The following is an 18,829-nucleotide window of genomic DNA, read 5'->3' on the forward strand; positions in this document are numbered from 1 at the left end:
GGCCGGGAGGGTCATGACACCCTGGGCTGGGGGTACGCCCTCCATCATCAGCTGTGTGTGTGAGAGGTGACCGAGGCCAGCCACAAGCCCGGGAACTGGGGATGTGTGGCCCCGTAACAGTCATTAGAGGACTGTCCATGCTGTCGTCGATGCCGCTGCATGCAGAGGATGGGGGAGGAGGAAGGAAGGCAGGGCTAGACTGGGGACGGGATGCGCAGGTGGTGGGAGGGGGTAGAGGGAAGATGTAGGAGAGTGGCTCAGGGCAGAAGGTTCAGAACATTACCAGAGGTCAGCTAGCTGGAGCAGAAGCCAAACAAGAAACCTTAGGACTTCTCTTCCAAAGGAAGGCAGACCATGGGCTTTCCCAGGCATCCGGAAGCGCTCGGCAGAGGGGAAACGCTTGCTGAGGTTTGGAGCCCTTAGGAGAGCCGACACATGCACCTGACCCGCAGAGGTCATGAAGCAGGAGGGCCCTGGGGAAACTGTAATGACCTTTACTCTCTCTTTTCCAGATAAACTCTGAATTGCATGTTCCACCAACTCAGGTGTTACGGGCGCCCACCAAATAGAGCCGGACCTCCAAAGGCTGCTGTTACGGTGTATGTGGGTGCCAGGGCTGGCACGTTTCACCTGGGGAGCTGCCTGGGACTACTCTGGATTTTCCAGAGCTACTGGGATAGGGCCTGTCAAAATAAGGCCACGGGAGGGGTTACCTGTATCCTGTAGTCGTGATTGATTAAAGTCTTTAAAAGGTTGTGGCTGAATCTTTTCAGAGAGGTCAGGTCCAGTGAGACCCTGGCCGGTGACCCCACCTCTGTGTCACGAGGGGACTTTGTCCCCACCTCAGATTGTGGTATGAGTCCCTGTGAGACTGGACCCAGGCCGGTGGCATGGGACTTCCTTCTTGCATTTGGAGCAGCTCTGTGAGTGGAGGCTGGAGCTTTGGGGCTCTTGCAAGGTCTTAAGTGTTCTGACTGTCCTTGGGCCTGCAGGACCCTTTTTGTGAGTTTTTGGGGTCCCTGGTTCCACCTGGTATAGTGTGAGGCTCCTCCTGTGGGCAGCCTGCAGGTGCCCTGGGCAGGTGTCCTGGGCAGGTGGCCCAGTGCCTTAGGCCCTCCTTCAACCCTGGGCCTTGAGGCCACTTACCCAAAGGGGAAAAGCCAGAGGGGCCCAGCTGGTCCTCAGTTTGCCATCCTCAGAGTGCTCACAGACCTCGCGCCCCTATCCTGGTCCCCCAGCTTGGCCAACTGGAGACCTGTCAGCTCAGTGTTTCATTCTTTTATTATTAAGAGAAAAATCACCACGCAAGAAAGGAACAACAGCCAAGAGAAACCCAGCTCTCACTGCAAGTACCATCCCGCTGCCCGGCCGAAATGAGGTCCTGGCAGGGCGGGTGGGTCAGCACTGGGGTGGGGGTGGGGCACAGGGGTTCACTCTCACTGCTCCTCATCTAGGCTTCTGAGCACTGGTCCGGGTGGAGGAAGCTCTGGGAAGCGATGAAAACCCACAGGCAGGGCCGGGACTGGGCTTGTGCTCCCACCGGGGTGCCTCCCGGGCGGGAAGAAGATCCACTCTCGGAGGGCGGCAGGGAGGAAGCAGCCACCTCCCCACCATTGGTAGGAAGGGCCTGGCCCACGTTTGCAGAACAGACTGGTGGTGTGGCTGTCCTCACAGGATTCTGTTGGGGAGGGAGGATGATGCTTTCTGCTTACTCATTCTTTTTTATAGCTCTGGGCACTGGCCCGCGATGGGATTCTCAGTCAATTCCATTAAAGTTTTACTCTTCCACTGGAGGGCCTTGGGGGCATCTGGGGTGGCCTCCCTGGAGCCAGGGCCTGAAGAAAGTGGTGCCTCAGCAAGGAGGGGCAGACCCCCACCCCTGCCCACACTTCCCACCCCTCGGGCAGGGGTCAGAGGGGTGGGGTGAGGCCCGCAGCCGGCTCAGGTGGGGCAGGGGCAGGGGTGTCACCACCCCGGCAAGCAGGAGGCTGCAAGGGGGGGGGGGGACACTGGGCTTCTCGAGCTCCCCAGGGAGAGTGCAAGGTCCATGCCAGAGGAGGGGCAAAGGCACAGGTCCAGGCGGGAGGGTGGGGCGGGGAGCAGCAGCTAGGCCTGGGGGGGCGGTGGGGGGGGGTGCTTCACGCCCCCAGGAGCTTCTTGACCATGTAGCCGGGGAGGCTGTAGAGGAAGAGGGCCAGCATGAGCAGCCCCAGCAGCGCCAGCACGATCTTGATGATGAGCCACTTGTACCGCGTGCAGATGAGGTACTTGATGGACTTGAGGGGGTTGAGGAACCAGACGAAGGCGGTGTCAGGCCGGCTGGGGGAGGGGAGGCCGCGGTCAGGCAGCGGGCCTCTCCAGGGCACCCCAGGCCCTCAGCCTTCTTAGACTCCCACGGGCCCTGACGCAGCCCCGGTCCCCAAAGTAGTGAGTGCCGGAGCCAGGTTCTAGCCCTTTCTAAGCACTAGGTTTGCTGCTTGCGTTCCTGTGCACTTGGTGGGACTCTTTGGCCCCCAGCCTCCTCCCCAGGCCCGGAGGGCTTTCTGGCAGTCGGGCAGCCGTCCAGCCAACACCTGGACGATGGCGGCCTTGGCCTTGGCCTTGGCCGCTCACCATGTGAAGACGCAGCCGCAGGGCTGCAGGCTCTTCTGATTCCCGGGAACCTCGTCTACTTAGCGGCTCGTTGTACGTGCTCCAGGCTCGGCCCCCGTTGTCTTTCTGTGAATCCGTGTTCCTCAACCTCTCCCCCTTTTCTGAGGAACAGGGGCTTCTGGCCCCACCAGGCCCTGCCCAGGGTCTGAGGAGCCCCGGTTGGGGCGCCAGCCACACTCAACCACCTGCCCGCTGTCGGGGTGGGGTTACGGCTCTGCCTTCTGCACAGACTCCCGGCCAAAAGGGGCTTGCTAAGCTTTACCTTCTGTGGTTTACGTTACAGGAACGGTAGGTTTTATAAGATGTCAAGATATAAAATTCCAGTACCGGGTATGCTTTTTCAACCTCCTGGGCCAGCGGCCGCCGGAGGACACAGACCATGCCCTCCCAGAGCCAGGCGCAGGGCACCTGGTTTCCAGCCTTAGCGGTGACGGGCAAGTTGGACGCCTGTCTGAGCCTCAGTTTCCTCCCTTACGCAGTGGGGTGCCTAGTGGACCCTGCCTCCGGGGTCAGTGAAAGGGTAAGGAGAGAAAGTGCATGTGAAACGCTAGGCGCGGTGCCCGGCCCTGAATAGCCACTCAGCTGGCTGCAAAAATGTGGGAACTGGATGGGGTTCCTTACCGCCCTGCCTGGCAGAAAATGGCTCTGGGCCCAGAGGGGAATGCTGGTAGGAACTAGTCAGGCCTTGCTGGCTAATCCTAGCCAAACCCTCTCCCCGTTCCCTGTCCTCATGTCAACTCTTTCTGCCAATGGCCCTGGGTTAGTATCTGTTGGTCTGTCACGAGGACAGGAGGTGGGGTGGTGCTCAGAAGACTGGGTGGCAATTTGAAAGCCGAGGCTGGGTCTTAGCCCTAATCTGCTGGGCGACCTTAGGCGAGTTGCTTCGCCTCTCTGGCCTGACACGCGCTCATGTAAAACAGTGATTTTAGTTCTGAGAGCCCGTGGTACCGTTTGACAGCCTGCAAGTTGCTGTGTGTGTGTGCGTGCCCTGTGTGTGTGTGCATGTGTGTGTGCGTGTGTGTGTGTGTTCTGCATGCTGCCAAGCTCATCGGCCCTGGGTCCGGAGGAAGAAGTGAGGAGGACCAGAGCCAGCAGGATGCCAGGCTCAGGCCCCCAGGGTCTTCCTGACCAGGTAGCCAGGCACAGAGCAGAGGAAGAGGGCGAGGATGACCAGTTTGAGGAACCGCCAGCGGCTTGTGTGCCATAGGAAGTAGCGGGCAGACTTGAGAGGGTTCAAGAACCAGATGAAGCTCGTGTCTGGCCGCCTGGAGCAGTGAGAGGGCGGAGGGAGCACGGAAAGAGGACACGGAGGATGAAGGCTCAGGGTGTGGTCAGGGGTCTTGCAACAGGCGGGTGACCCTGGGCTGAGCACCCTGGGCTGAGCGTGCGCACTTCCCGGCACCTCCCCAGCCATCAGGGCCCCCCTGGGGCCCTAGCCCGCTAGCTTCTGGCAAAAACGAGGAAGAGCATTTCAGTCTGTGAAATGGGGCCTTCCCTGGGAGAGGGGCTGAGCCCCTGCACGGAAGCCCGGTCGCCTGTGCCCCGGTTCAGAGCGAGGGGTGCATTCCAGACGGAAGCGGAGAAGGGAGGAGGCTCCCTCGCAATGAGGCTACTGCCCTGAAAGGGCTAGAGAACGCCAGAGGTGCCTGCAGCGTGGGAGCAAGAAGACCAGAAAGTTCTGGCCCCTCCTTCCTGCCCCCATGGCCCCAGGGACCAGCGTGGCAGGGGCGCCAGGCAAGGCAGCATACTCACTTGGGTTTCTCTAGAGGGTCAGGTTCATTGCGGGCCAGGCCCACCGGATTTTTCTCTGCCTCCTCCGCTGTCAGTAGATGCAATTCTGCCTCCACCTTGCCCTGTGGAAAGGAACAGAAGGATCCTAGGGCTCAGGCGGGGTGCGCGGCCCAGCCCTGCCTCGCCCTCTGCGGGAGCCGCGGCGGTCCCCACCGTGAGCTCGAACTCATCGTTCTCATTGCGGGCCAGGAGGGGCCACCAGCCTTTGACGCGCTTCTGCTTGAAGATGGAAACCAGGGGCACGTCCACCTCCCCCGTGGCCATCTCCATGGTGCACTGCTTGGCTGTCTTGGCGCCCCGGGGAAAGCGGTTGAGGTCCAGCTCGATGGCCCCTGTGGCAACCTTGGAGTCAGCTCTGACAGTCTGGGTCCCGTCGGTCCCCACCGGGGTGGGCTCCCTCTGCCCCTGCCTCCCCCTGCCCTACCCCTCCGCTCCCCAGCCCTGCACCCAGGAAGTCGTCGGCGGAGAAGTGGTCTGCGTCCCAGATCTGCAGGGTGAGCCGCGCGGGGATCTTGTACTCGGTCTCGTCCCAGGAGAACATGGACTCCTTCTTGGAGATGACAATCCTTTCCTCAGCGGCCAGGTAGTCAAAGGGGAACAGGTAGCGCCAGTTGAAGTTGCCCTCGCCGGTGAGGGAATGATAGTGGACGTCCGTGTCCTGCTTGTCCTCCTGCTGGCCCTTCAGCCACCTGCCGGGTGCCGTTAGCTCCAGACCCGTGGCCACCCGCAGGGAGCCCCCTCCCTCCTCCCTGGCCTCCTGGGAAGGTGGGCTCACCCGTCCCAGCACCCCTACCCCCCAGCCAGGGGCCCTCTCACCCACCCCCGCACAAAAATGTCGCTGGACTTCTCCCCAGTAAAGAAGTCATCGTCCTCCAGGACCACCTCGTCTGTGTTCCACACGATGACCCGGAGCTCATACCTGGGCAGGGGAGAGGCTGGCTCGCAGTCTGGGGGTGGGGGCGGCCCCAGGGTCTTGGTGTAGATGGGGCAGGTACCTGAGGGGAGTGCTGGGACTCGTGAGCATGGGAGCTGGCCCAGGCTGGGGTGCAGAGAGCCCATTCGGGTAAGAGGGCAAGGAGGGGAGCGGAGGGGACCCGGGTGAGGGAGAGAGGGTCAGCCGGCCGGCATGGCTGTCGTGAGGAGAACCCTAGGGGAAGCCCGTCTGGCCGGCTCGCCAGGACAGAGCACGCTCCCGGGCAGGGAGGCTGACTCAGGCCTGGGAGGGGCAGGGGTGGCTGCTGCGGGGTGGCTCAGCAGGAACTCAGTCTCCAGAGGCCAGAAGACACTGTGTCTAACACAAGTTTACGTGTGGGCCCAGCAGCTGGCATGCTCGTGGCATCTGGTTTCCTTTAGGTCCTTGTCCCAGAAGAAGATTTTCCCCCTTGCGGTGTAATTGTCATTATAAATAGGTACATTTCAGCCTTTACGAGTGAGGTTGGGTCGCCCCCTCCGCCTTCCTCAGAGTGGGGCTCTCTCCCCGGACTGCAAGTGCCAGGTGACACAATGGGGTCGGGTGTCCCCTGGTGGCCATCCCTGGGACAGCACACCTGTGACCTCAGACCTGGAGGCGATTCCAGGCAGAATTTGCCATATGATTTGCAGGGCCCGGTGCAAAGTGGAAAGGTGGGGCCCTTTATTAAAAAAATCATTAAGAATTTAAATATTTCCATTTTGAAGTGAGCGTGGGGCCCCTCTGAGTGTGGGGTCTGTGCTACTTCCCCACCCATGCGGTTGGCCCTGGTTCCAGGCACTAGGATGTTAGAAGCGGCAGCAACTCCATCCTGCCCCCTTCCAGATGGGAAAACCAAGGACCAGGGAGGTAAAATGACCTGGCCAGGGCCAACTAGGAGAGGCAGGTGGCCTGGCTCCTGATCCAGTGCTCTTTCCACTCTATCAACTTCCCCCCTCTTCCAGGCGCTCACTCCTACATACCTCCTCGGCAAGGGTTTTAAAGAAAACCTGGCAGAGCTTGGGGAGTCTGGGTGGCTCAGTCGGTTAGGTGTCTGACTTTGGCTCAGGTCATGATCTCACAGTTCATGAGTTTGGGCCCCACGTCCGTCTCTGTGCTGACAGCTCGGAGCCCAGAGTCTGCTTCGGACTCTGTGTCTCCCTCTCTCTCTGCCCCTCCCCTGCTCATATTCTGTTCTCTTTCTCTCAAAAATAAATAAACATTAAACACTTGTAAAGAAAACCTGGCAGAGCTTAATGACAGCCTGGAGTGGGGACAAGGGGAGCGGGCTCTCAGGGGTGATGCCGCTGTGAGGAAGAGAGTCCCCTGGAGGGTGCTGGTGAGTACACATCACCTCATTGCCCGCACACTGGGGGGATGGCTGTGCCTTGGCAAAGGGGACCCACCTAGGGTAGGCCCCATAGCCGTCTCCATGGGTTGCCTGTTCCCCCCTGAAGGCCACATGGGAAACACCACTGACCAAGGTGATGTAGGTGGTCTGGGCCTGGGGCTCCCACAGGAATGAAGGCCATGGGGGGAGGGACGAGAGATGGGGGAGGTAGTGCTGGGCCCCAGAAGCTCACTTCTTAGGCTTCCGGGGGGAGATGTCCAGAGGCGTCCCAGGGGCCGGCATGTCCATGGGGAACATGTCTACCCACAGCTCCAGGCGCCCCTATGGAAGAGAGGGCATGGCAGGTCTCCCCAGGGACTCCCTCCCTGCCCAGGAAGGCCAGCTCTCCTCCCTCCCAACCTTTGTTCCCTCAGGACCCGGTTCATCAGTTTTCGTCCTTGGACGCCAGAATCCCTATGACCTCACCAACAGCCAATCACAGTGTCTAAGGGAGACACTGCAGGCTGCACCTGAGCTCATGGGGCTCACACTCAAAGGAAAGGCACAGGCCCCTGGAGTTACCGTGAGGGGCCGTGCTAGGAAAGTGCCTTCCAGGCTTTTGGGAAGGCAGCGAATAGTTGGAGGATCCATTTTTATGGGCCCAGGTAGGGACTCCCTGATCCCAGATACCAAAGAACCTGAGATCTAGGCCTGGCGAGCGTCACCTGCTCGATGCCTGGCTTGTCAGGGTTGAGCAGGGGCCGGGTTTCCACGTGTTCGGGCACCAGGCGGCAGCCCACGCGGGGGATGTCCTCCCAGTGCCTCAGGGCAGATAGAGCCACGTGCTCTTCCGTAGGCTTCCTCTGACCTGTGGGTGCCGGTGGGTCAGCGGCACATAGGGCCTCAGCACAGCAAGAGACCCGTGCTGGGGCTAGACTCGGGGGCACAGAGCGGCCCCTGAGCCATCACTCCTCCATACTGTCTCCTTTTACTGTTGGGGAAACTGAGGCACGGGGGCAGCGTGGCTTGCCCGAGTTCTCAGCTGCCCCATGGGGCCCAGCGAGACCTGTGCTCTTGGGTTTCCCCTGCCTGGGGAATCTGACCGGAGAATCCTGCTGGGCTGTGAGGGCAGGGAGGGGAGGAATCCACTTCCTGTCTCAGCACCCTGCGGGGCCGCAGCATGAGTTCCGCAGCACGCGTCTCCTCTGTTCTCTGGAAGTGCCACGTGACAAAGGAGTGGGGAGAGTCAGCTGGGACCTGGGCCCACACCCTCACCCTGCCCCCGAAGGGCCACGTGACTTTGGGCAAATCACTGTAGAAGGGGAAGAAGCTCCCTACCCCACAGGAATTCTGGGAGGGAGAGAGTAGGCAACAAGTGTCCAGGCGCTTGTGCCGGAGGGCAGAGGCTGGGCAGAGGGGAGCGGGGCGCTAGGCTGATGGGCAGAGGGTCTAAGGACGCCCCAGTCTAGGCCTTGAAGTCCTGCCGCAGGAAGCGTGGGTCCCTCTTGGCCTCTGACACCCCCCGTCTCCAGCGCCTTGTTACCATTCTCGTCCTCGATCTCGGAGGGCCCAGTGAAGACACGGTTGGACACCTTCACTCTCCCGGGGGGCCCAAAGTGGGGGCCGTCCACTTTGCCCTCCTTGCAGAGGCGGGTCAGAATCTGGCTGGGCTTCATGGGGTCCCGCCAGATATTGTAGCCATGTCTGTGGGAGGGGGCACACAGGTTTCGTGGGGCTCAGGGTGGGGCTGGGGCCCATCCCCCGGTGGCAGCTGGTTCCCGCCAGTTCTCTTAAGTTGGCTGCTGCCCCATGTCAGCAAGCAGGCCCTGCCCGAGACACTAGGGCTGCTCGAGGCTGATCCCTCTTACCCCAGGCTCCAGCTTCACGTGTCCCGTGTCCTGAGGATGAGCTTTCAGCCTCCCTCAACACAGCCCAACCCATTCCCCAACTGTGCCCTCTCCTCTGGAACTTCAGAGACTCCCACGAGGACACTGGTAACCAGAGAGTTTGGGGACGTGTCAAGAGTCACACAGCCTGTCAGTGGCAGAGACTGGCTGGATCCCCAGTGGCCTCTGCCTGGCCTCTTCCCAGCCCTGGGGTTCTCTCCTTGCCCGGCCTCCCCTGTCCTAGAAGCCCCCCCCGCCCCCGGCTCTCTCCTTGTGTTAGAATCTGTGGTCTGCTCGGTCTGTATGGATGGACGCCTGGACTGGGACCGAAACTGTAATATATCCACCTTCCCAGACCACGATCTCTGAGTCTTGGGTTTTGGAGTCAAGATGCGGCAGGTGCGCCCGCCCCGCCCCTGCCCCTGCTCCACCCCTGCCCCTGCCCCCCGCCCCACGCACATGGAGTAGGTCTGGGCGATGCCACAGGTGGCCCGGTGTTTGCTGTAGAAGCGGTTCTCCAGGTCAATCTTGGTTTCCCCGATGAGGTCATCGGTGCCTACCAGATCCCAGTCGTACACGGCCACTGTCAGCATGGATTCCATGGGGAAGGAGGCCTCGATGTCAAAGGACCTGGCGGGGTGGGGGTTAGAAGGACTGAGGGCGTCTGGCCGGGGAAGCCGGGTGGGGCCGGAGGGGGCGGTGGCCCGTGGGCCGCCAGGAGGCCTTACTTCCCAAAGACAGGGTTGAGCTGCTTGGAGATGTAGTTCTCCTTGTCTCGGATGTCAGTTTTGCCCAGCCGGATGGCAATGTAGGGGTCGGCTTTGCCGTTAATGTCTGCGGGGTGCAGGTCCGTGGCCTGGGATGGGGGAGGGGTGCTCCTGAGCAGGCTCCCCACACACCCTCTTCGCCTTCCAGTGCCCTCACCCTTCTCTGATGGTCCCGTGATAGCAAAGGGCGGGAGCACTGGACCGGAGAAAGGAGAGTTGCTGTGTCACCTGGGGCAAAAGTCGTCGCCCATCTCAGGTCTTGGCTTCCTCCTCTAGAGAAGGTGGAACTAGGCCAGGTGACCTCTCTGGTGCCTCCCACTTGGGGCTGTGACACTGTACACTGACACTTCAGAGCGCTGCTTTAGCGCCTCCTGGGCAGGAGGACTGGGAGACCGGGGGGAGGGGATTCGAGGGGAGTCTTACCCTGACCACATAGACTCGGACCAGCACATTGATGGGGTCGTTGCTGGGGATGCCCTGGAACATGCCGTAGGTGGGGTCGTAGCCGGCTTCCCGGGACACGTCCTCTGGGAGTGGCACTTTATACACGCAGAGGGAGCCCTGGGGCAAGGCAGGGGCTCAGGCGCGGGTAGCGTTCCAAACGGTCCACAGTACAGAGGGACGGCATCCTGTGCTCAGGGTTGATGGATCTGAGGGGGGTCCAGGGGCTCAGGAGGGAGTGGCCAGGGCAACGTTGGGGGTGGGGCACTCAGGGCAGATGCTCTTTTTTTAAGCAGCATAGAAATATTTTCATGTTTACGAATCAGTGCAGCCGACAGTTCCACTTGACTGTCGGCCCTGGGCTTGGGGTGGGGAGAAGAGCTGGTGGGCAAAGGGTACGATGCTCAGGGCCTGGGCCCACACTCCTTGCCTCACCTTGAACCGGCCCACGATGCGCTCCTCCTCCGTGGAACCGTCCTCGTCATCCCCCGTCTTGCCCCGCAGCAGATTGAAAGTGTGCAGCCAGTCCTCAAAGTTGTCAAACTCAGACTCCAGCTCCTTGGGGTACACCTGAGCCAGGCCAGGCCATCAGGGGGACACGGCACGACCACTGCACCCCGTCTTGTCCCATCTGCCCCCCCCCCCGCCCCAGGCAGGACCCCACACCCCTGGTGGGTCTGCCCCCAGACCCTCACCTTAAGCTCATCAATCTTGGGTTTCTTCTTCTCTGGGGCCTCAGGCCCCTGGCCAGTGCCGGGGCTCTGGGTTCTCTTTTTCTTCTCCTCCTTCGCTGCCTTTGCCTTCTCCTTGCCCTTCATCGGCCCCTTTAGGCCTGGCCAGAACCAGAAAAGGAGGCCCTGGTCAGTTTGGGGCAGAAACGATGAAGCAGGAAGTTCTGGGTTAGAGACCCAGATCGGCTGCTAATTGACTTTGCTGATGTAACTCCTCTGGGCCCTGTGTACTCATCGGTAAGATGCAGAAAATACTCCCTGGCATGCCTGCCTCCCACGGGTAGGTGCAGGGCACCCATAAAACCACACTGGGACTGTGTACAAAGACTGCTGCCATGCCCTCCGGCAGAGCAGAGCAGGGAAGGGGCGTGGGTCTTGAGTCGGGAGGCCTGAGCCACACAGCACTTTCCTCTCTGGCCATTTCACTTTCCTCTCTGGTCTCAATCTGCTCGTCTGTCATATCCAGAAGGCTATTCTACACCAGCATTTCCCAAACCGCACTCAGTGGAACAGCCGCTGTGGATGTTCTTGGAATGTTGTAGAAGACAGTGCCTATTGTGGTCAAAGAAGCTGGGGAAATATTTTATATTCTATCTTCCTTTTAGAGACTTATAATAACATTTGCATATTAAAGGCACTGGGAAGTCCTGTGCCAAGAGACCTGTTTAAAGAATCCTCTTTCCCTCTGGAATACCCATTAATAGCGTTCCATGGAAAAGGCCTGGAAAACGCTGAAGCTCTGTTGTTCTGTGGCTGTAAATGTCTCTCACCATGGTGGCTGAACTGGTCACTCTAGATTAGAGCCTACGCCTGCCCCCTGGTGCCCAGGGATGGCTGGTGATAGCTGCCCTTGGCTGCTAGAGCGGCGCAGGGCCCTGGGCTGGGAAAGACAAGCAGCTGGGGTGGCGGGTCGAGGAGCCAGCCCTCTAGGGCGGCAGGGAGGCAGAGACCCAGGGTCCCGGGCTCACCCTCCGTGTTCTCCACCTCCTCCTTCTCCTCCAAGTCAATGCCGGAGGCCTCTTGCTGTCGAAGTTGCTGCCAAAAGATGAGGTGAAGAGGAGAGAAGGTGGGCTTCCTGGGGAGGGGTCTTTCAACCCCATCCTGTGGTCTCAGACCAGTCTTAAATGCTTAGAAACTTTTGGGGGTGCTTGGGTGGCTCAGTTGGTTGGGTCTTGGCCTTTCGGTTTTGGCTCAGGTCATGATCTTGCAGTCTGTGAGTTCTAGCCCCACATCGGGCTCTGCACTGACGGCACGGAGCCTGCTTGGGATTTCTCTCTCCCTCTCGCTCTGCCCCTCCCCGGCCTGCACTCTCTCTCTCTCTCCCTTTCTCTCTCTCTCAAAAAATAAACAAATAAAAATAATTAAAAAAAAAGAAACAGACGCCTTTTCCTATTGGGGTTCAAACCCATCATGCACTCTGTGTGAGTGGGTTAAAAAAGTTTATGATATTGTGTACAGTATGACCAACTGTGGTCAGGAGTTTATGATTCTTTAAATTGTGCACCATTTAAAAATAAAATGCCCTTTAATGTTGATTCTTAGTGGTATTCTTTTTTTTTTTTTAATAGAAAAAGTATAGTAGAAAAGCATAACTGAATATGAAAAAATGTGCTCTCTGTTCTACCCAGTTCACAGCACCTGCTGGGAACTAAATCCCCGGGGTTTCAACCAAGGCGCCACCTGGTGGCAACCTATGCAAATTACAGGATTAGACACCAGGAGTCAACAGGCAGCCCCTTGGAGCTCGAGCCTGGCCAGCTTGAATCCAGGAGATGATGGTGGGAGAAGATACTACTAGGTGACTCCCAATTATCTGCCTTCCTGAGTTTTAGAAGTTTTTCTGGACACACAGGCATGTAGGTAAAGATTACATTTCCCAGCCTCCCTAGCAGCTAAGTGTGGCTACAGGGACTAGATTTAGGCCAACATGAGTCGAAGTGATATGTGCAACCTCTAGGTTGGGGCTTTAAGAGGAAAGGGCTATGCTTCCTCCTCTTCTCTTTGCCCTTTCCTGGGCACTGGTATTCGGACGTGAGGGTGAGTCATCTCCAACCACACAGATGACCACACAGTCATCTCCAACCACACAGGGTCTTAGTGCCTGCCACCATTATGTCACCATACCAGCCTAACTCCACTCTCCGAGACATTATGTGAGACAGAAAGAAGCTTCTGTCTTGTTCACACCAATCTAACTTGCTACAGCAGCTTAGCCTGCTAACTAACGTGCATCGGAAACCTTGCACACAGCCTGGGCCACAGAGAGAGCCTGGGGAGAGAGGATGACTGGATCAGCTCAGGTCCTACTGAGGAAGCACAATCATGGGCACACGTCCCTCCTGGTCGGTCAGTAAGTCGGGGAGTGCCCTGAGCTAGGGAGTGCCCTGAGCCAGGGAGAGGGACACGTGAGGAAGAAGAGAAATGCACTTTCTGGAACTTGCAGTCAGTGGCAGCAGACAGAAACTGAATGCGCACAGTCGGGGAAGAATATTTCACAGCCACAGTGACTGAGATGTGCAGAATGAAGCATTGTGAGGAGGTGCAAGAACTACTAAGAAACCATTGCTCCCTTTTGGCCTCGGTGCACATGTTTCTCTTCTTCCTCAAAGGTCACCTTCCCTGGGAAGCCTTCTCTGACTCCCCCAGGCATTGCTCTGGCTTTGTCATCACACTGTAGTGTAGCAGCTTACGTGTCCATTTGCCCAGTAGACCGAGGGCTCCTTAGGGCAGGTATGGACTTATCTTTGGCTCCCACAGTACCTAGGAAGGTGTCTGACTCATCATACATACTCAAGAGATGTTTGTGGAGTGAGTGAGTGAAAACAAGAGGAAACCTGGCCAGGGAAGGTAGACTGGACCGCCATTTTGGAAGAGGTGGGGCCTGAGCTAGAACTTGAAGGATGTGAAACAAGTGTGCTCCAAGCTCATGTTGATGGAGTCGGGGAACTGGCCCTGGTGGGGATGGGAAAGAAGCTGGATTGGAGGGGCCGATGTGGAGTTTGGGTCACCTCCCCTAGCCCCATTCCTCCTTGGCTCCCCAGCCCGGGCCTGAGGCCTCACCTCCTTCATGGTATCAATGGAGGCAAAGTACTTGGACCACCAGTCCAGCATGCTCTCATCGGGCTCCTCCTCCTCTGGCTCTTCTGAGCTGCCCTTTTTCTTCTTTTTCTTCTTCTCTTTCTCTTCGTCAGCCTGGAGGGGTGGCCAGGTCCAGAGTCCCGCATACATCCCTGCTCCCTGGCCGTTCCCAGGGCCCTAGACCATCCAGGGTTCTCCCATCCATTCTGACCATCTGCTTCTGGGACGCCTTAGACTCTGTGAGGCTTCTTGGGGCCACCAATGTCAAAGGGTCAAGGGCCATGTTTTGTGGAGGAGGATGCCATGGCCCAGAGAGGCTCATGACCTGTCAATGTGAGGGGCTTTGCTGCCTGAGTAGTTCTCTCCTTCTGCCTCTTCGGAAGGGTGTGCTGGCCCCGAGCATCCAGGGGCTGGGGAGTGACTCAGTCCCTGATGTCAGGCCCCTTGTCCTGATACCCTATGTCACTGCAGGGTCTTCTCTCCCCAAAGCCCCCGGATGGGCCCGCACTCACCACATCCACCTTGATGACGGCATCAGAAGTCTGCAGAGGGGAACCAAGGAGACAGGGGCAGAATTAGCTACCAAGGGCGTGAAGCGGCAGGCAGTGTCCATCCAGGAGAGGGGAGGAGAAGAGCGGGAGCTGAGAGGGACCTCGTGCAGGGCCATTCACCATGAGCCCCTGTGCTCTGTGGGCCTTGCCCTGACACGAGCACACTGCCTGGTGAACCTGAAAAAGGTCTGCTTGGCAGATGTCTCCTCAGACTTTCAAGGACAGTGGCTCTCAACCCCGGCTACACGTCAGAATCGCTGGGCGGGGGGGGGGGGGGGGGGTTGTTTTACAAACGATCAGTGCCATGTTGCCACTGAGTCCAAATGTGGGGGCTGGGCACCTGCACAGTTGTAAACCCCCCAGATGGTTTCAGTGGGCATTGAGGGTTGGGCAGGGAGCCTGACCCACATGTGCTGGGAGTTCGGTAACGGTGGCTAGACAGGGTCAACTTCAACCCTACTCTCCCCCCTTACCAGGGCAAGGGCTTTAAAAATTTAGTGGATGCACACACAAATGCGTAGCTGAAGAGGGCCCTGGTGAAAATGCCCCAGCAGAGCCCAGGGCCTGGGGAAAGGTGACGAAGCTTGGGCCTGTGCTGTCCTCTGTCTTGTTCACTGATGGTCTGAAATGACAGGGCCCACCCCCGGCCCCAGGAGGAGCCCCCGGGGAGGGAGCCGAGGGGGCATGGGATCTCCAGGCCCAGCCCCCCAGCAGTGGGCTTTCCCGGCAGTGCTGTGGGCCAGGCCCTGGCCCGTACCTGCTCCCCTTTCTTGAGAACCATGCCCAGTGCTAACTCAGCCAGCCGGCGGGGACTCTGTGGGGTTAAGTAAGGACTGTGGGCCAAGGGAGGTCATTTCAGACCAAGCTCAGACCTCAGAAGCTAGGAGGAGCCCCAGGCTGTGTGGAGCACGTGAGGTCAGGAATGGGATGGAGATAACGTGGTAGGGAAGAAGCCCACATCCAGCCTCTTGGTACCGTCTGGACTCAGGATGGCCTGGTTCAGGCCGGCCTCCTCCCCACCCTCCCCTGCAGGTGCCATCTCTGCATCTAAACCCCAGAGGCCAGGTCCCCCTCTGGCAGATAAACGTCCCCTAGTCCCAAGACCAAGAGGAAGAAGGACGTTCCACCTGGAAATCCTTCCCCAGCCCAGGCCTAGGCAGGGCTGCTCTTTAAAGGCTGGGATGGAAACCCAGGGACCTTCTGGAAAGAACGCTGGTGTTCACACAAAGCCTAGTGTCCACGTGGTGTGGCTTGTTGGAGTAAAAATAATTACAGGCTATCACCTCAAACGGTCACTGCTCCCTCTGTCTCTCGTACGTGCACACCACTCGCTCGTGCACGTGTGCACGTTCACATGCACACTCAGGCACGCACACGCAGGACCGACAGTCTTACATTCCAGGACAGTGTTTGGATAGACCGCTTGCACAACGTAGCCAGGGTGGGCCCTCGACCGTGACATGCCAAAGGAGGCGGCCCCGCTCGCGAGAAGTGTCACACATTCCTAGCAGGCGCAGGACTGACCCCACGCGCCTTACCGCGTCCAGCTTCACCATGGTCTCCAGCTTCCGGACAGGCACCTCTGGCTCCATGTTCACCACGACCTCCCCTGGGGGGTGAGAGGAGGGACCGCCATCGCACAGCACACGGCGACCCCGAGGGAGCCTGCCTGGACAGAGAGATGGACAGACAGGCAGACGGACAGAAAGGAGCAAGAGTAACAGTGAGAGTCGGAAGTGGCTGGAAGGACCAGAGGCCTAAAGCTGATTCTGGAACTTTCTGAGGCAAGAGGGAGGGACAGAGCAGTTGGGCATACGGAGAAGCAGAAAGGGAGCCAGAGAGAAGGCTGAGCTGCGGTGAAACAGGGGAGGTTGGGCTGGGAGGGAGGCTGGAAGGGAGGCTTGGGTCTCCTCCAACAGCCGGTGGAGGAAGCCACCTGCCCTCGGGCCCTCTAAGGGTGTGTCTGGCTCCAGCCCTTTCTGGCTCTAGAGCGAGGGGCGGCCAAAGGTAGCCTTGGCCCCCAGGATGGGGCCTCCCCTGGCCTCCCCCACACCCACTTGGGGATGCCCCCTGTGGAGCCAGCTGGCGGCTTCGAGGCCTGGACTGCGGGCAGGAGCCCCTCCCGTGGGCCGATGCAGCCGGGCCCGGGCTTCGGGGTGTGGCCGTACCCGTGGTGTTCCAGTTGGGCGCCGAGCGGTCTGGGGGCCTGTAGATGAAGCGCCTGAGAGAGCTGACGGCATGGGAACCCACCAGGGTGTAGCGGCCGAAGGCCCGGCAGTCCACCACTCGGATGTTCAGGGGCGGGTGCAGCAGCTCGTTCTCCGGGAGGTCCTGGGGGGTGTGGGCCGAGGGCAGCCCAGGCTCAAGGGGGGACCCGAGGAGCCGGGCCACCCCCAGCCACACCAGCCGCACCCCGCCCCGCCCGGCACCCACCACTTCAAACCACTTGACGAGGGTGTTGAAGTTGGGGTTCTTCTTGTAATTGTGGATCAGGGACGACTGCACCCCCTTCCCCGCACACTCGATGTCTACCCGGGGCCGGTCCACCTGGGCCAGGTTGACCCGCTTCAGGTCCCGCAGGCCCCAGAAGAGCACCTGGGCCGGGGGGGAGAGGAGAGCCCCTCAGTGGGGCCGCTTGAGGGTGGGCTGGGCCCCCTGAGAAGGAACTGGGCCGTGGGTGGGCAACAAGACTGGAGGGGCAGGGCCCCGATCGCTGATGAGAGGCAGGTGTCCTTAAGGCACTTCGGGGCAAGGGTGGGTGTCGGGGTGAGGACAGGAGGGCTGGGGAAGGTCCCGGAACGAGGCAGTGTAACTCAGTGCAGGCTGGGCAGCCACTGGATGGGGGGCGGGGGGGAGCCTGGCTCTGTGCTGGCTCTGGGTGTGACCTTGGACAAGTCACTTTCCCTGCTAGGCCCTCAGTCTCCCGGGTGCCAACCGTGTAATGTGTGCACAAGAGCCTTGCTGGAAAGAGAGTGAAGGGGGCAAGGAAGCCAGAACACAGCAGGGCCTGTCCAGGGCAGGGACAGGAGGACCCCGACGGAGCCCTCACTCACCTCGATTCGGTATTTGCTGAGCACGGGCCGGATGCCCACGGGCACAGGCATGATGGGACCTCGGTCCATGTCCCCGGGGCCGTTGATGGGTGGCAGGTCTGCCTTCCCCGCAGGCCCGATCTGGGGAATGGGAGTCACAGTATCACACTCTCCTTCCCCGTGAGTTCTCTGTCAAGTGAAATGGCCGACGCCCCGGGCCCCTGATGCCCCGGGCCACCACCAGCTTCGGTCAAGTCGGCCTCGCGGCCGGCGGGACGGAGGATGGCCGCCCCCGGCCCTGGCCCCCCTCCCCGCGGCCCCACCTGCAGCAGCTCGAAGGCAGCCAGCAGGTCCCCGGCAGTGGCGTTGCCACGGTAGATCTGGTAGTACTCGAGCTGGGGTGGGAAGCGGGGTGGACAGTACGCCTCGTCCGCCATCTTCACCAGGGGCTTGGCGAAGGTCCGGCCCATGAAGTCGACTTTGCCCTGACGGGACAAATGACCGAGGTGGCCTCCCAGGTCCCGAGTGGACCGCGCACGTTCACGCCTGGGATCCCGGTCAGTCCTCGCCGTAGCCCCGGCCGCTGAGGGGCGGGTGCGACCGCCCCATTTTACAGATGGGGACGCCAGGCCTTAGGGCCCACCGCAGACTCGGCCAAGGCCACGCTGGCAGCGAATGGCAGATTCGGGACTGGCAGTGAGATCGTCCTATGTCTAGTTCAGGGCTCTCGGGGTATCCCAGCAGCTGGAGCGGTGGCTCCCCAGCTCTGCAGGGGTCGCCTCAATCCTTGCTTGCCCACTCCAGAGCTCCCACGGAGAGCCGTGGGGCCGTTGCTGACTGCAGTAGGTGTGGGCAGGGGGCTGAGGAGCCCAGGGACGTGGGCAGGCTGGAGGTAGCAGGCCTTGCTGGCAGGTGTCCTGGTGATTCTGGGCCTGAGCTGGGCCGGTCTGTGGCAGGAGGTAGGGACACCCTGGCCCAGCTCCTCCCTGAGATCCCGGTGGCCCACGGCATCGGGAAGGGGTTGGCCGGCAGTGACAGGGCAGGAGACATGTGGCTGCTGACCCGCCCCCACCCCAGCTTCCCGGCAAGCACCCTGGTGCTGGGTGCAGACAGCCGGAGGTGGCCGTCGAGGTAGGTGCAACGCAGGGACGAAGGCGTAGGTCCCTGGTTCTGGAGCCCACCCGTACCATGGTGTCCTGGTCGTAGATTTCGATGACGATGATGGGGGGGTCATCCCGCAACTCATGGGCTTCGCCATATAGCTCCAGGTTGTCGAACACCAGCATCTGGTCCCAGGTGGGGCACAGGGTCTCATTCAGCACCTGCGGCACCGGGCAGCAGGGTGGTGGGTAATGCGCGCGGGGGGGGGGGGGGGGGGCGGTGCAGGCAGATACATGAGCAGGAGTCACCCCCAGTCGCCGCAGCTTCCAGGGACTCCAGGGAAAGGGTGTCATGTTGGTCCCAGGGCCCCTCCCAACCCCCATGTCTTTCCTTTCCTCTGTGGTGGATACAACCACAAAAAGCCTTTACCAGTGTGGCGGGGGCCTGCAGACATCTGCGAGGCTGTCCTCCAGGGATCTGGGGTGCTGGCTGATCTGTTCTTCCAGGTCCCACACACTCA

The 18,829-nt window shown here is 60.2% G+C and overlaps 2 protein-coding genes across 11 annotated transcripts in view; one reads left to right on the forward strand and one right to left on the reverse strand.

Annotated features, from left to right (window-relative positions):
- Positions 1–755, forward strand: part of DRC1 (dynein regulatory complex subunit 1) — a 46,009-nt gene extending 45,254 nt beyond the window's left edge. For all 3 annotated transcript variants that reach the window (XM_078444887.2, XM_060644952.3, XM_060644965.3), the window contains one exon: positions 513–755. In XM_078444887.2, coding sequence (XP_078301013.1) covers positions 513–569 — 57 coding nt within the window. In that variant the 3' untranslated portion in view covers positions 570–755. The remainder of the gene's footprint in view (positions 1–512) is intronic.
- Positions 756–1,263: 508 nt separating this feature from the next.
- The window catches only part of OTOF (otoferlin), a 93,782-nt gene continuing 76,216 nt past the window's right edge, over positions 1,264–18,829 (reverse strand). For 4 of the 8 annotated variants that reach the window (XM_078444878.2, XM_078444883.2, XM_078444881.2 and 1 more), the window contains 22 exons: positions 18,396–18,530; positions 17,532–17,693; positions 17,230–17,349; positions 16,610–16,771; positions 16,345–16,507; positions 15,715–15,845; positions 14,138–14,167; positions 13,608–13,739; positions 11,516–11,582; positions 10,512–10,648; positions 10,252–10,386; positions 9,799–9,936; positions 9,337–9,464; positions 9,068–9,238; positions 8,266–8,426; positions 7,448–7,590; positions 6,976–7,064; positions 5,264–5,362; positions 4,891–5,132; positions 4,597–4,775; positions 4,405–4,505; positions 1,264–2,319 (listed from right to left, as the gene is read on the reverse strand). In XM_078444878.2, coding sequence (XP_078301004.1) covers positions 2,139–2,319; positions 4,405–4,505; positions 4,597–4,775; positions 4,891–5,132; positions 5,264–5,362; positions 6,976–7,064; positions 7,448–7,590; positions 8,266–8,426; positions 9,068–9,238; positions 9,337–9,464; positions 9,799–9,936; positions 10,252–10,386; positions 10,512–10,648; positions 11,516–11,582; positions 13,608–13,739; positions 14,138–14,167; positions 15,715–15,845; positions 16,345–16,507; positions 16,610–16,771; positions 17,230–17,349; positions 17,532–17,693; positions 18,396–18,530 — 3,006 coding nt within the window. In that variant the 3' untranslated portion in view covers positions 1,264–2,138. Of the gene's footprint in view, positions 2,320–3,823; positions 3,918–4,404; positions 4,506–4,596; positions 4,776–4,890; positions 5,133–5,263; positions 5,363–6,975; positions 7,065–7,447; positions 7,591–8,265; positions 8,427–9,067; positions 9,239–9,336; positions 9,465–9,798; positions 9,937–10,251; positions 10,387–10,511; positions 10,649–11,515; positions 11,583–13,607; positions 13,740–14,137; positions 14,168–15,714; positions 15,846–16,344; positions 16,508–16,609; positions 16,772–17,229; positions 17,350–17,531; positions 17,694–18,395; positions 18,531–18,829 lie in introns of all 8 variants that reach the window. The other 4 variants (XM_078444884.2, XM_078444879.2, XM_078444886.2 and 1 more) reach the window with 3 other exon arrangements.

This window comes from Panthera onca, chromosome A3 (assembly GCF_046562875.1).
Source record: "Panthera onca isolate mPanOnc1 chromosome A3, mPanOnc1 haplotype 2, whole genome shotgun sequence".
In the NCBI taxonomy this organism is placed as follows: domain Eukaryota; kingdom Metazoa; phylum Chordata; class Mammalia; order Carnivora; family Felidae; genus Panthera; species Panthera onca.